The sequence below is a fragment of the Carcharhinus amblyrhynchos genome, chromosome 7, assembly GCF_965287045.1.
Source record: "Carcharhinus amblyrhynchos chromosome 7, sCarAmb.v2.hapA, whole genome shotgun sequence".
NCBI lineage: Eukaryota > Metazoa > Chordata > Chondrichthyes > Carcharhiniformes > Carcharhinidae > Carcharhinus > Carcharhinus amblyrhynchos.
Window position 1 is genome coordinate 8,609,442 of NC_137330.1, and position 12,721 is coordinate 8,622,162.

General features: G+C 45.1%; 1 protein-coding gene across 1 annotated transcript in view; it reads left to right on the plus strand.

Annotated features, from left to right (window-relative positions):
- Positions 1–12,721, plus strand: part of heatr5b (HEAT repeat containing 5B) — an 89,487-nt gene that overhangs the window by 52,752 nt on the left and 24,014 nt on the right. The window contains exons 21-26 of the mRNA XM_080191897.1: positions 1,490–1,659; positions 4,166–4,310; positions 6,381–6,560; positions 8,279–8,530; positions 9,964–10,145; positions 12,103–12,171. Of these exons, the coding sequence (XP_080048023.1) occupies positions 1,490–1,659; positions 4,166–4,310; positions 6,381–6,560; positions 8,279–8,530; positions 9,964–10,145; positions 12,103–12,171 (998 nt within the window). The remainder of the gene's footprint in view (positions 1–1,489; positions 1,660–4,165; positions 4,311–6,380; positions 6,561–8,278; positions 8,531–9,963; positions 10,146–12,102; positions 12,172–12,721) is intronic.

Below are 12,721 nucleotides of genomic sequence, written 5' to 3' on the forward strand. Positions count from 1 at the left end.
ATTTTCATGTCATTGCAAAAGGTCCCACGTAATTGGATGGGATAAAGCAGAGGAATTCCGCTGGCGAACGGCCAAACTTACCTAAGACAAAAACAAATTGCTGCAGATGCTGGAATCTGAAATAAATTTGGATCATCCATCCAGACTCAACATTGGCTCAATTCTCTCTCCATAGATGCTGTCAGACCTGCTGAGTTTTCCAACCTTTTCTGTTTTGGTAACCTAATGTTCCTCCCTTAATTGACATTACTCAAAGCAGATTGTCAGAGTGTCTATCTCATTTACTGTTTATGGATCTTGATGTTTGTATTGGCAGTCCACACTGCGGTGGTGACTGCATTTAAAATACTTCATTGGGAATAAAGAATCTAGAGTGTGCTGAGGATATGATCATAGAACCCCTACAGTGAAGAAGGAAGCCATTCGGCCAACTGAGTCTGTACTGACCGCAATCCCACCAGGCCCTATCCCGTAGCCCCACATATTTACCTTGCTAATCCTCTGACACTAAGTGGCAATTTAGCATGGCCAAGACATTGATAAGGCCACACTTGGAATATTGTGTGCAATCCTGGTCCTATTATAGAGAGGATATTATGAAACTAGAAAGTGTGTAGAAAAGATTTACTAGGATGCTACCAGGACTTGATGGATTGAGTTATAAGGAGAGGCTGGATAGACTGGGAATTTTTTCTCTGGAGCGTAGGAGGCTGAGAGGTGATCTTTTAGAGGCCTATAAAATAATGAGGGGCACAGATCAGCTAGATAGTCAATACCTTTTCCCAAAGGTAGGGGAGTCTAAAACTAGAGGGCAGAGGTTTAACGTGAGAGGGGAGTGATACAGATGTGTCCAGAGGGGCAATTTTTTCAAACAGAGGATGGAGAGTGTTTGGAACAAGCTGCCAGAGGTAGTAGTAGAGGCAGGTACAATTTTGTCTTTTTAAAAGTATTTAAATAATTACATGGGTAAGATGGGTACAGGGGGATATGGGCCAAATGCAGTCAATTGGGATTAGTTTACGGGTTTTAAAAAAAAGACAGCATGGACAAGTTGGGCCGAAGAGCCTGTTTCCATGCTGTAAACCTCTATGACTCTATAAGCAACCTCACCAGCACATCTTTGGATTGTGGGAGGAAACCGGGGCACCCAGAGGAGACCCACGCAGACACAGGGAGAATGTGCAGACTCCACACAGACAGTGACCCGAGCCGGGCATTGAACCTGGGTCCCTGATGCTGTGAGGCAGTAGTACTAACCACTGTGCCACCGTGCTGCTGTGATGAGGCTGTAAAGCTGCAGTTATTTTGTCTTTAATCAGTCTTTACGAATTATTTCTGTTTCTTTATTAATAGCCTGTTGGAAAAATGAGGCAGTTTAAGAAAATGGAATATCAGTGGAAGTGGTTGCTTCACGTTGAAATTGCTATTCTTGTATGATTTGTTGCTGGGGTTTCTGCTTGTGGCATTAATTGTCTTTGATTCCTTCCAGGTAATGGAGCATCTACATCTACAATACGCTCTTCATGCCTTGTGGGCTGTGCCATCATGCAAGACCATTCTGACTCCCTGGCCCAGGCAGCAGCGATATCCTGCCTGCAGCAGCTCCATATGTTTGCGCCACGTCATGTCAATCTGTCCAGCCTGGTGCCCAACCTCTGTGTAAGTGGAATTGAACAGAGACAGTGCAGTTTGATGCAGGTGCAGCAAAGCTCAGTGACTTTCACACTCTGGGGCACCAGGGACCCGGTTCAATTCCTGACTTGGGCCACTGTCTGTATGGAGTCTGCACGTTCTCCCCGTGTCTGCATGGGTTTCCTCTGGGTGCTCCGGTTTCCTTCCACAGTCCAGAAGACATGCTGGTTAGGTAAATTGACCCTCGTGTCAGGGGATTAGCAGAGCAAATACGTGGGATAGAGTTAAGACTGGGGTGGGATTGTGGTCAGTGCAGGCTCAATGGGCCAGATGGTCTCCTTCTGCACTATAGAGATTCTATGATTCTATTCTGTGTCAATGAAAGGAGTGCTGCACTATCGTCTTTCAGATCAGACATAGAACCACGGCTGCTCTTGGGTTAGCAATGGAGATTCCACAGCACAATTAGAGGGAGGATTCTCCAAGGTGACCAAGCAACCTGTATCCCTCAGCCAAGGGTGGCATGGTGTCAGTGATTAGCACTACTGCCTCACAGTGCCAGGGCCCTGGGTTCGATTTCCAACTTGGGTCATTGTCTGTGCGGAGTCTGCACGTTTTCCCCATGTCTGTGTGGGTTTTCTCTGAGTGCTCCGGTTTCCTCCACAGTCCAAAGATGTTCAGGTTAGGTGGATTGACCGTGCTGAATTGCCCTTAGTGTCCAGGTGGTCTAGCTAGGGTAAATGCGTGGGGTTGTGGGGATGGGGCGTGGGTGGGATTGAGGTCAGCACAGGCTTGATGGGCCAAATGGCTGCCTTCGCATTATAGGATTCTACAAACATAACTAAAATTGATTACCTGGTCAATATCAGATTGTTTGTGGCCCCTTTCTGTGCGCATTTCTTTCCTGCTACGTTTCTCACGTTACAACAATGACTAACTTCACTGACTGTGAACACTCCTGAGGACACAAAAGGCAGCTGTGTCAGTGTAAGTCTTTCGTTTTTGCTTGAAATTAAACTCCGGTGTAGAATAGATTCCTGCCATCGAGCACCCTGGCTGTTAGCTTTCAGGCTGCCTTTAAGGTTGAATACAACTGAACAGCCCAAACTATCCAAAGTTCCCATGGTAGCTTGCCTCCACAATCCCAGCTGCTGCTATCACTTCTCTGTGGTTTTGTATTTAAAGGCGGTAAAGGTTTTGTGGTGAGGTTTCTAATCTGCTCTCCTATGACGCAGGATCTAACCACTTCACTTCTGGGCAGAAACCATAATGCAGGAAATCATTGCTGGTGAAAGAGGCTGACTCATAACAATGTCCCCTCATCAGAATCCCTTAGCATCAGGACCAGTCACAGGTCCAATCCTCACCTCACTGTGTCCACCCTTGTATAATAGCGATCACACGGAACAACTGAGGTGAACAGAGTCGATGCACACAAGAGGATGCTAAATAAACATATTATGAGCTGGATTTGATAGGGTGACTGTTTCTAATGGTGGTGAGATAAAAAGGTCATAAATATAAGAAAGTCACTAATCTGTAAGAAGTTCTCACTACACCAAATTAAAGTCCAACAGATTTATTTGGAATCACAAGCTTTCGGAGTGTCGCTCCTTCATCAGGTGAGTGGAGGTTAGTTCACGAACACGGCATTTATAGACAAAGACTCAATTGCAAGCTAATGGTTGGAGTGCAAGTATTCACATGGAATCAAGTGTTTAGACAGTGTGAGTGGAGAGAGGGATAATCACAGGTTAAAGAGGCATGAATTAACTCAAGCCAGGACAGTTAGTAGGATTTTGCTAGCACCGGCCATATGGTAGGGGCTAAACGTAGTGTGACATGAACCCAAGATTTATTAGCGACCATCTTACATTGAGGCTCTCTCTCCTCGTGTCGTCATGACTAATAAATCCAACAATGGATTTGTATGAGGAGTTGACGAAAAACCTCCTTGCCCAGAGAATAGTGAGAATGTGAAATGTCGTAACTGTACCTGTGAAGACTTGATTACCTGTAAAGACTCGTATTCCAACCATTATCTTGCAATTATGTCTTTTTGTTCTATATATGCCGTGTTTGCGAAACCTATCTCTCCACTCACCTCATGAAGGAGCGGCGCTCAAAGCTCGTGCTGCCAAATAAACGTGTTGGACTTTAACCTGGTGTGGTGAGAACTTTGTACGGATTTATTAGTGACTGTCTTATATTTATAACCTCTTTATCTCCCCACCATTAGAAATTACGTTTGAGGTGGTTAGCATAGGTGCATTTAAGATGAGCCAACTACATATATAAAGGGGAAAGGAATGGAAGGAAAAGCTCATTGCATTAGATAAATTAGCTGGGAGGAGGCTTGTGGAGAATAAAGTACTGGCACAAAGTAGTGGTGAAGAATGTGTAATTTAAACTGTACGATTGAATGCTCAGAATGCAGATATACATTTATGGAGAGTGGTAAGTGCTAAGGTAAGTACTCTCAATCCCTTCATCCCAATTTGACTGATGACACCTGATGCTTTGTCTGTCACAGGTCCACCTTTGCAGCTCTCACCTGCTTCTTCGTAGAGCAGCAGTTGCCTGCCTCCGCCAGCTCGCTCAAAGAGAAGCAGCCGAGGTGTGCGCGTACGCAATGACTCTGGCCCGGAACGCTGGAAACCAGGAGAGCAGTGGCATTGGTGAGCAATCCTCAATTGTAGAGCACTCAGAAAGGAGAGAAACTTAAGAACGTAGCTCAGTGCAGATACTTAACATGATGGCGAGAACGGAAGGTATGTGCTTGTGTGAGGCTCATCCCACCGCTTCTGTCATGTGGGACTGGGCAGACTCAATGGGTCAAATGGTCTTCTCCTGCACTGTAGGGTTTCTAAGAAAACACAAGCTTTGGGCTGCTGCCCATAGAATCCCTGCAGTACAGAAGGAGGCCCTTCAGCCCATTGAGCCTGCACTGACAACAATTCCACCCTGTCCCCGTAACCCCACATATTTACGGTGCTAATCCCCCCCCCCCCATAACTAGGGTTAATTTAGCATAGCTAACCAACCTAACCTGCACATCTTTGAAGTGTGGGAGGAAACCGGAGCACCCGGAGGAAACGCACGCAGACACGGGGAGAACATGCAAACTCCACAGTCAGTGACCCAAGCCAGGAATTGAACCCGTGTCCCTAGTGCTGTGAGGCAGTAGTGCTAACTGGTGTGCCACCAGCCTCCAGACACCAGGGCGAGTTTTAACAATTGCAAAGAGTTGGCCCGTCTAGTTGCATTATCCACCACCACCAACCCCACCCCCACCCCCAACAAAATCACTTACGCTGTGGACAGTTTAACAAAACATCACAATCTAATGACAATCTTCTTACTTAGGACACATTCACACTGACTTTTGTAGCCATGGGGGTGAGGTCTCCTACCCCAGTAATCCAGCTTTCACATCATCAACCTGCAACTCCCAATGATTTAATACACTCTTGGCTTCACTACTCAAACAGTGTTCCGTACCAAAAAGTGACCACATGCCTTGGAAAAGCTTCATTGCTTCACGAGTGAGTGAGAGCAGGCTGAAATACAGACACAGTACCTCAAATCTGGCTGCCCATAAACCAGACGTTTTTTTTGAGGACATCTTGAAATAATTTGCCCCCAGAATAAACCTCCCTTAGTCTGCATTGCTGTGGCTGTCTGTGTGATTATAGCTTTATGGGTTTTGGTCTATTATGGCACACCTTTACAATGATTACACTCTCAGCTGGCTACCAAAGATAGGGTATGTGCCTATCCTAAGAAAATAATGCACAGTTTTGATTAGTCCCTTAAGCTAAACCATCCAACCTGAAAACTGGCAAGATCCAGAATCCGGCACAACCTTGCTCCCAAAGCTGCCGGTTTTGAGACTCTACTTGCGTGAGATAAAACCACGTGCATTTTCCACCCCTTATAATGTTCCAGCACCAAAGCAGACCACTTGGCCCGTCCTGAATGTGCCTGCTTTTTGGAACAGTTAAATAATTAATCCCACTCCCCTGCTCTTATCCCCTAGGCCTGCAAGTATTTCCTTTTGAAATGTTTACCCTACTCCCTTTTGAAAGTTGTTATTGAATCTTTTGGGCAATACATTCTATATGTGCTGCAGAAAAGAAAAATTCTCTGCATCCCACCTCTGGTTCTTTTGCCAAACAGCTTACATGTCCTCTTGCTACGGGAAACCTGATGACACAGAGTTTAGCACCGCTGCCTCACAGCACCGGGACCCGTATTTGAATCCCGGGTCACTGTGCAGAGTTTGCACGTTCTCACCGTGTCTGTATGGGTTTCCTCCGGGTGCTCCAGTTTCCTCCCACAGCCTGAAAAACATGCTGGTTAGGTTCATTGGACGTTCTAAATTCTCCCTCAGTGTACCCGTACAGGCACCAGAGTGTGGTGACTAGGGGATTTTCACAGTAACTTCATTGCAGTATTAATGTAAGCCTACTTGTGACGCTAATAAACAAACTTCAAATGTTTCTCCCACTCAACTTGCACCAAAACCCCTTTGTAAATTTGAACACTTCTAAGATTCTTTACATTTCTGCATATGTATGTGTGTGTTGCCAGCAAAGTATTTGAGATGTCTGATAAGACATTCTTACATAGATGTCTGTCTCTGTCATAAACTGGTGGCACTTGAGAGATATTCTGAGGAACCGGTGTGACAGGAGTTTCAGCACTTGGAGCGGTGGAGTGATTGCAATCTGCTTTTCCCACATCAGACGTGAATATCACGGAGACGGGCCTGGAAGGAGTGCTGTTTGGAATGCTGGACCGTGAGACTGACCGCAAGCTGTGCGCTGACATTCATGACACTTTGGGCCACATGCTTTCATCCTTGGCAGTTCAGAAACTTTCCCATTGGCTGAAGCTGTGTAAGGATGTCCTGGCTGCATCAACTGGTAAGAAACCAAATCAGTACTGTATGTCGTGAGCACAGTCCCTGGAAAACACACTGCTTCTCACACCCGTTATCTGCTTCTACCTCTGCCCCACACCAACAGTGCCATGCTTATCCAGGGCAAGTCCAAAATTCAGGAACATCGGATGTTCCGCCGCCATTCAGTTAGCTGATTGCTGATCTGTACCTTAACTCCATCCACCTACTTTGGTTAGGGCTCCCTTAAAGCCCTTGCCTAACAAAAACTAGAAGAAATTAGGTTGAATTTGGAATGAAGGAACTGTTTCGATAAACAGCCGCAATCCAGTGTGATAATTTGACACTCCTGTGCTCAGATGGTGAAGGGCCTGTTGTACATATCCAGTTCAATTACTCTCAAATCAGATCTTCGATGTCAGTGTTGTCCAACAGAAAGCAATGACCAGCCACGAGTGTGGCTCCGATGGTTCGGGGTTTTAGCCATGTGCATGGACTTTTGTAGAAAATGCCATGTGCCCGATATGTGTTGATGTAATTCAAAGTGTATACATAAGTAAATGGAGCAAATGGCCACCTCCCTGTGCTGTATCATTTTCCATAATTCCAAATATTTACCACCATTCAGTGACTAAGGCAGTAAAGTGATCACAATGATCAAAAACACTTGGAAAGGTGGGGAATTTTCCTGCCCTGTCCACCGGGGGAACTGTAGCAGGTGGGACACGGACCATGCAAAGATCCGTACACCTTAGGAAGGATTTTCCAGTCTTGGGATGAATGTAGCTTAAAATCCCACCCTCGTTCTTCATCTCGTCGTTTCACCAATTAAAGCACAAGGATCATGTTTGTCAGAATATGGTGATCACGTGATCACTGTCTGTGATTCATTATTTAATCGGTTATGCAGCTTGCCGTGTCTGGGTTCCCAATTAACCACACGTGGCCGGCGACCAGCATGTCGAACAACACTGTTCTACATCATATGTAGCCACTAATAACAATGATGCTAACTTCAGACTCTTACCTGTTATGAGTTTGTTCTCCTTTTGCTTTTGGCAAGCAGTGCTGTAAGTCTACCATAGCACCAGTCTTAGGGACAGAAGAACAGGAGGAGGCCATTCAACTCCTCGAAACTGTTCCTCCAGTCACTGAGATAGTGACTGATCTATGTCTAACCCCATCTACCCTCCCCTGATTCAGTTACCCTTAATGCTCTTGCCGAATAGAAGAGCTATCGCTTTTGACATTTCTAGTTGACCCTGGACCTCAGCATTGTTTTGTTTTGGAGAAGTTCCACGACCGTTTGTGTGAAGAAGCACTTCCTGGCATCGCCCTGTCTCGTAATTTAAACTTCTGAGCCCGAGCTTGTACGATTCAGGTAGTAAGTCCTCCAGTTGCTGTGGGGTCTAGTTTTAGATTTCAGTAGTGTTGAGCCCATTTCCAGCAGCCAGTTTGTGAATAGGCAGATCCCAATGACCAAACCATCTGTATTAATGATAACGATTGGCCAGGACATTGGGGAGAACTGTCTTGCTGTTCTTGAAAATAGCACCACAGAGTGTATGATGTCCACCCGAAAAGTTATGCATCCTTTAGTACGACGCTGGAGGGTCAGTCTTGATTTTATAGCCACATCTCTGGTGCAGGATTGAACCCTTCACTCCTGTGCCTTAGAGTAAAATGATACTTTGTTTTTCAAGGAGTGATGTTCTAATTTGGGAGTTTTTCTTGGGTTTACAGATGCGAGTGCTGCGGATCAGTTAGAAGGAATGAAGGATGAAGACGGGGAGAAAAAGGACGAGATGGACGATGAGATTATGTTCGCCAGCACGGGCGATGATGAGAAATCCAAGCCCTGTGTCGCCCCGCGTTGGGTCACCCGCGTGTTTGCCGCCGAGTGCCTGTGTCGTATCATCCTGCTGTGTGAAAACACAGACCCGGCCCACTTCGACCTCGCCAAAGCCAGGGCCTTGAAACTGAAGAACCCCAAAAGTAGGTTGCCTGTTCATACGTTGACCATTGGTCAAGGTGCTGTCCGAACAGGGCAAAGCCTCACTAGCTTTGCATGGCTAAACAAATTTTGACTGACGCAAATAATTCCACAAAGCTATCAAATTGATTTGAAAGTGTCTGTGTTGCGGAAATATTTAAGTTATCTGATGACAGTGTTTATAACATAAGGAATTGAGTCCTTTGTAAATTTGCTTAGAAGGGCAGCATTTCATTTTTGTTACGTTTTGACTTGATTATTCCTGTGCTCTTCCATCAGGCATAAACATGAGTTTGTGCACCATTCCCATTCACCTTTATAAGAACTAGGAGCAGGAGTAGGCTATCTGGCCCCTCAAGCCTGCTCCACCGTTCAATAAGATCACAACTGATCTTTTTGTGGACTTGGCTCCACTTACCCGCCTGCTCAGCATAATCCTTAAAAACATTCAATGAGGTAGCCTCAACTGTTTCACTGGGCAGGGAATTCCACAGATTTACAACCCCTTGTGTGAAGAAGTTCCTCCTCAACTCAGTCCTAAATCTGCTCCCCTTATTTTGAGGCCATGCCCCCTCATTCTAGTTTCACCCGCCAGTGGAAACAACGTCCCTGTCTTGTCTATTTCATCTATTCCCTTCATAATCCTATTATATTTCTTCACCCTGTGCTCAATGGCCTATATTGGCTCTCAGTCCAGCAAAACCTGTCTTAAATTTCTCTCTCACTCTTGTTTAAGTCCCTCCGTCGCCTCGACCTTCCTATCTGTGCAACCCCTCTCAGCCCTACAACCTGCCAAGGCCTGTGCTCTTGTCCAAGTTTGGCCTCTGTCCACCCCTGATTTTCACTACCCCAACATTGTTGGCTGTGCCATCAACTGCCTGGCTGAAAGCTCAGGAATAGGAACATGGGAGCATGAGTAAGCCATTCAGCCCATCCAGTCTCTTCCACCATTCAAACAGATCATGGCCAATCATCTCCCTCTACACCAGTTTCCTCCCTAGCCCTGGATGTCATTAGTGTTCATAAGTCTGTTGATTTCTGCACAAGCTCAGTGATAGACCTGTCACAGCCCTCTGGAGTAGCGAACTCCAAAGGTTCAAAAACTCACTTCTCTGAACATCTCTGCTTCTTTCTACTCCTTTAAGATCTTTCTTAAAATCTACTTCTTCAAGCTTTTGATCAGATGCTATGCTGTCTTATGTAGCTGTATTTGGTAACACTCTATTTGGGCCATTTTACTGGTGTTAAAGGGGCTATGGATGTGCAAGTTGTATAAAATATACAGAGCAAAAATTAAACCAAGCAATTACCACCAATCAAACAAGTACATTTAAAAGAGCCTGGATAATTTTGGAGGTGAGGTGAATTTGAACATTGTGTGCATGTTTCCTCAGGTGGTCAGTTTTTGTTACTCTCCTCTCTGATCTTTCTGCAGGTGAGCTGCTAGTGTTGCATCTTTCTGACCTCATTCGCATGGCCTTCATGGCTGCCACAGACCACAGCAACCAGCTGAGAATGGCCGGCCTTCAGGCTCTGGAGGATATCATCAAGGAGTTTGCTTCTGTCCCAGAGCCCGAGTTTCCTGGCCATGTGATCTTGGAGCAATATCAGGCAAATGTAAGGCTGGCACCGTCGGAAAGTGCAAATTAGTAATGCATGAGTGCTGAATTTGTCACACGATTATAACATGAATTGATCTTGTGAGTGAACTATTGAATGGATAAGGTGTCAATATGCAGTTCTGCCAACTTAGCTCAAAGGACTGTTTTTATAACAGAAACTGCCCGTGTAAATACATTGTACTGTCATTACAGCTTCCCACTGGTGGAGGTACTTTCTTGGCAGAAGAGTGTATTTACAATATTGCAGGTTTATATTTGAAAAATAAAAATAACATTTTAAAATATCATGGGCATTTGATGGCCTAGTGGTATTATCGCTGGGACTATTAGTCGGGAAACACTGCTAAGGCTCAGGGGATCTGGGTTCAAATCCCACCGTGGCAGATGGTGGAATTTGAATTCAATAACAAAAATCTGGAACTGAGAATCTACTGATGACCATGAAACCATTGTCGATTGTCAGAAAAACCCATCTGGTTCACTAATGTCCTTTAGGGAAGGAAATCTGCCTTCCTTATCTCGTCTACATGTTACTCCAGCGTCACAGCAATGTGGTTGTCTGTCAACTGCCCTCCGCTGGAGATGGGCAATAAATGCTGGCTAGCCAGTGACGCCCATGTCCCACGAATGAATTAAATAAGAGTTAAACTGAAACAGATTTTTGCTCATTTTATGGCCAGTGGTACAGAATACAGAAGTCATGTACTAACGAGTTTCCATAAAGTTTTGGTAAAGCCACAGTGGGAATACTGTGTGCAGCTTTAGGCTTTTCCTTACAGAAATGAAGTTGAAGCAAAAGACAGGACATTATGAATTCAGTCAGAAGCTGTCTTGTGAAGAAATAAAAATACACAAGGCATAAATAGATCAATTGAGGCTGTTCTCAATATAAAAATGATTTGTTTAGCTTGGAAGTATGAGACAGAGTTGTTGGAAACAGACTCGTGATTAAGGATGTGAAGATGTGGTTACAAAATGTAGGCATCCAGGTCACTGTCAACATTGAGGATGGGGATGTTTGTAGCCTCCTCCCATTAATTGTTTAATTGTAAACCATTAACGTTCCACATTTCCACCACCCTCTGGATGGAAAAAATTTTCCTCAGATCGCCTCTAAATCACTTACCCCTCACCTTAAATCTGTGCCCTCTGGTCTTGGAGACCTTTTTTAAATCCATTCTTATGGAATTTGTGAATATACTACCTTAGTAGGTTCCCACTACGGGGAGGCAATGGCCTAGTGGTATTATCACTAGACTATTAATCCAGAAACTCAGCTAATGTTCCAGGGACCTGAGTTCAAATCACGTCAAGGCAGATGGTGGAATTTGAATTCAATAAAAAAATTATCTGAAATTAAGAATCGACAGACGACCATGAAACCATTGTCAATTGTCAGAAATCTGGTTCACGAATGTCCTTTAGGGAGGAAAATCTGCCATCCTTACCCAGTCTGACCTACATGTGACTCCAGAGGCACAGCAATGTGGTTGACTCTCAATTGCCCTCAGGCAACCAGGGATGGGCAATAAATCCTGGCCAGCCAGCAACACCCGTGCCCTATAAAGGAATAAAAGAAAGCATGTGTTCTGAAGATAACTTGTGTAATGCAGTGTGCAGTTACAACTATTTCACGATGTACCCTAGCAATGTAAAGACCCAATATCACTGACATAGAGTAGGACCTGCACTCCCACTTTTATACCGGAGCCAGCCTGGGTCTCAATCCTCGGTTTCCTGTACTGCACAGCACCGTTGCCTGATTGTGGACGGTCAATTGACAATGAATTGCTCTAAATGTCCCCTGCTCTTGGTTGTCCACATCCTATTTGTCTGTAGCCAGTGAGGAGGGCTGTGCTTGCCGTTGAATGGTGTGGACTGCTTGTGTTGCATTAACGATCACCTGAATTTTCAGCATCAGCGACATGTATTCTTTTACTGTTTTTATTCAGGTTGGAGCAGCCTTAAGACCTGCCTTTTCCCAGGATACTCCGTCTGATATTACTGCAAAAGCCTGTCAGGTAATTAGTCAGTTACTGTCAAATCTACAAGGAGGCATCAGATCATTACCGTGTTCAGACTTCACTGAAAACCACCTTAAATCTGTACCCTTCCATAAATCCATACATTATTGACAATAGTCCCTTTGTTAACACGAGTGATTAATAACAGCCCTGCATTTATGTCACACCGGGGTGACAAATAGCATTGTCAATGTTTCAGCTCAGGAAAACCTTCAGTCCACTTCCCTGAATCCGCACAGTGGCACTGCCGCGCCTCAGCACGAGGGACCCAGGTTCGATTTCTGGCTTGGGTCACTGTGCGGAGTCTGCAAGTTCTCCCCGTGTCTGCGTGGGTTTCCTCCAGGTGCTCCAATTTCCTCCCACAGTCCGAAAGACATGCTGGTTAGGTGCATTGGCCGTGCTAAATTCTCCCTCCGTGTACCCGAACAGGTGCCGGAGTGTGGCGGCTCAGGGATTTTCACAGTAATTTCATTGCAGTGTTAATGTAAGCCTACTTGTGACACTAATAAATAAACTTGAACTTAATCCCATTCATTGAAGTTGTTAA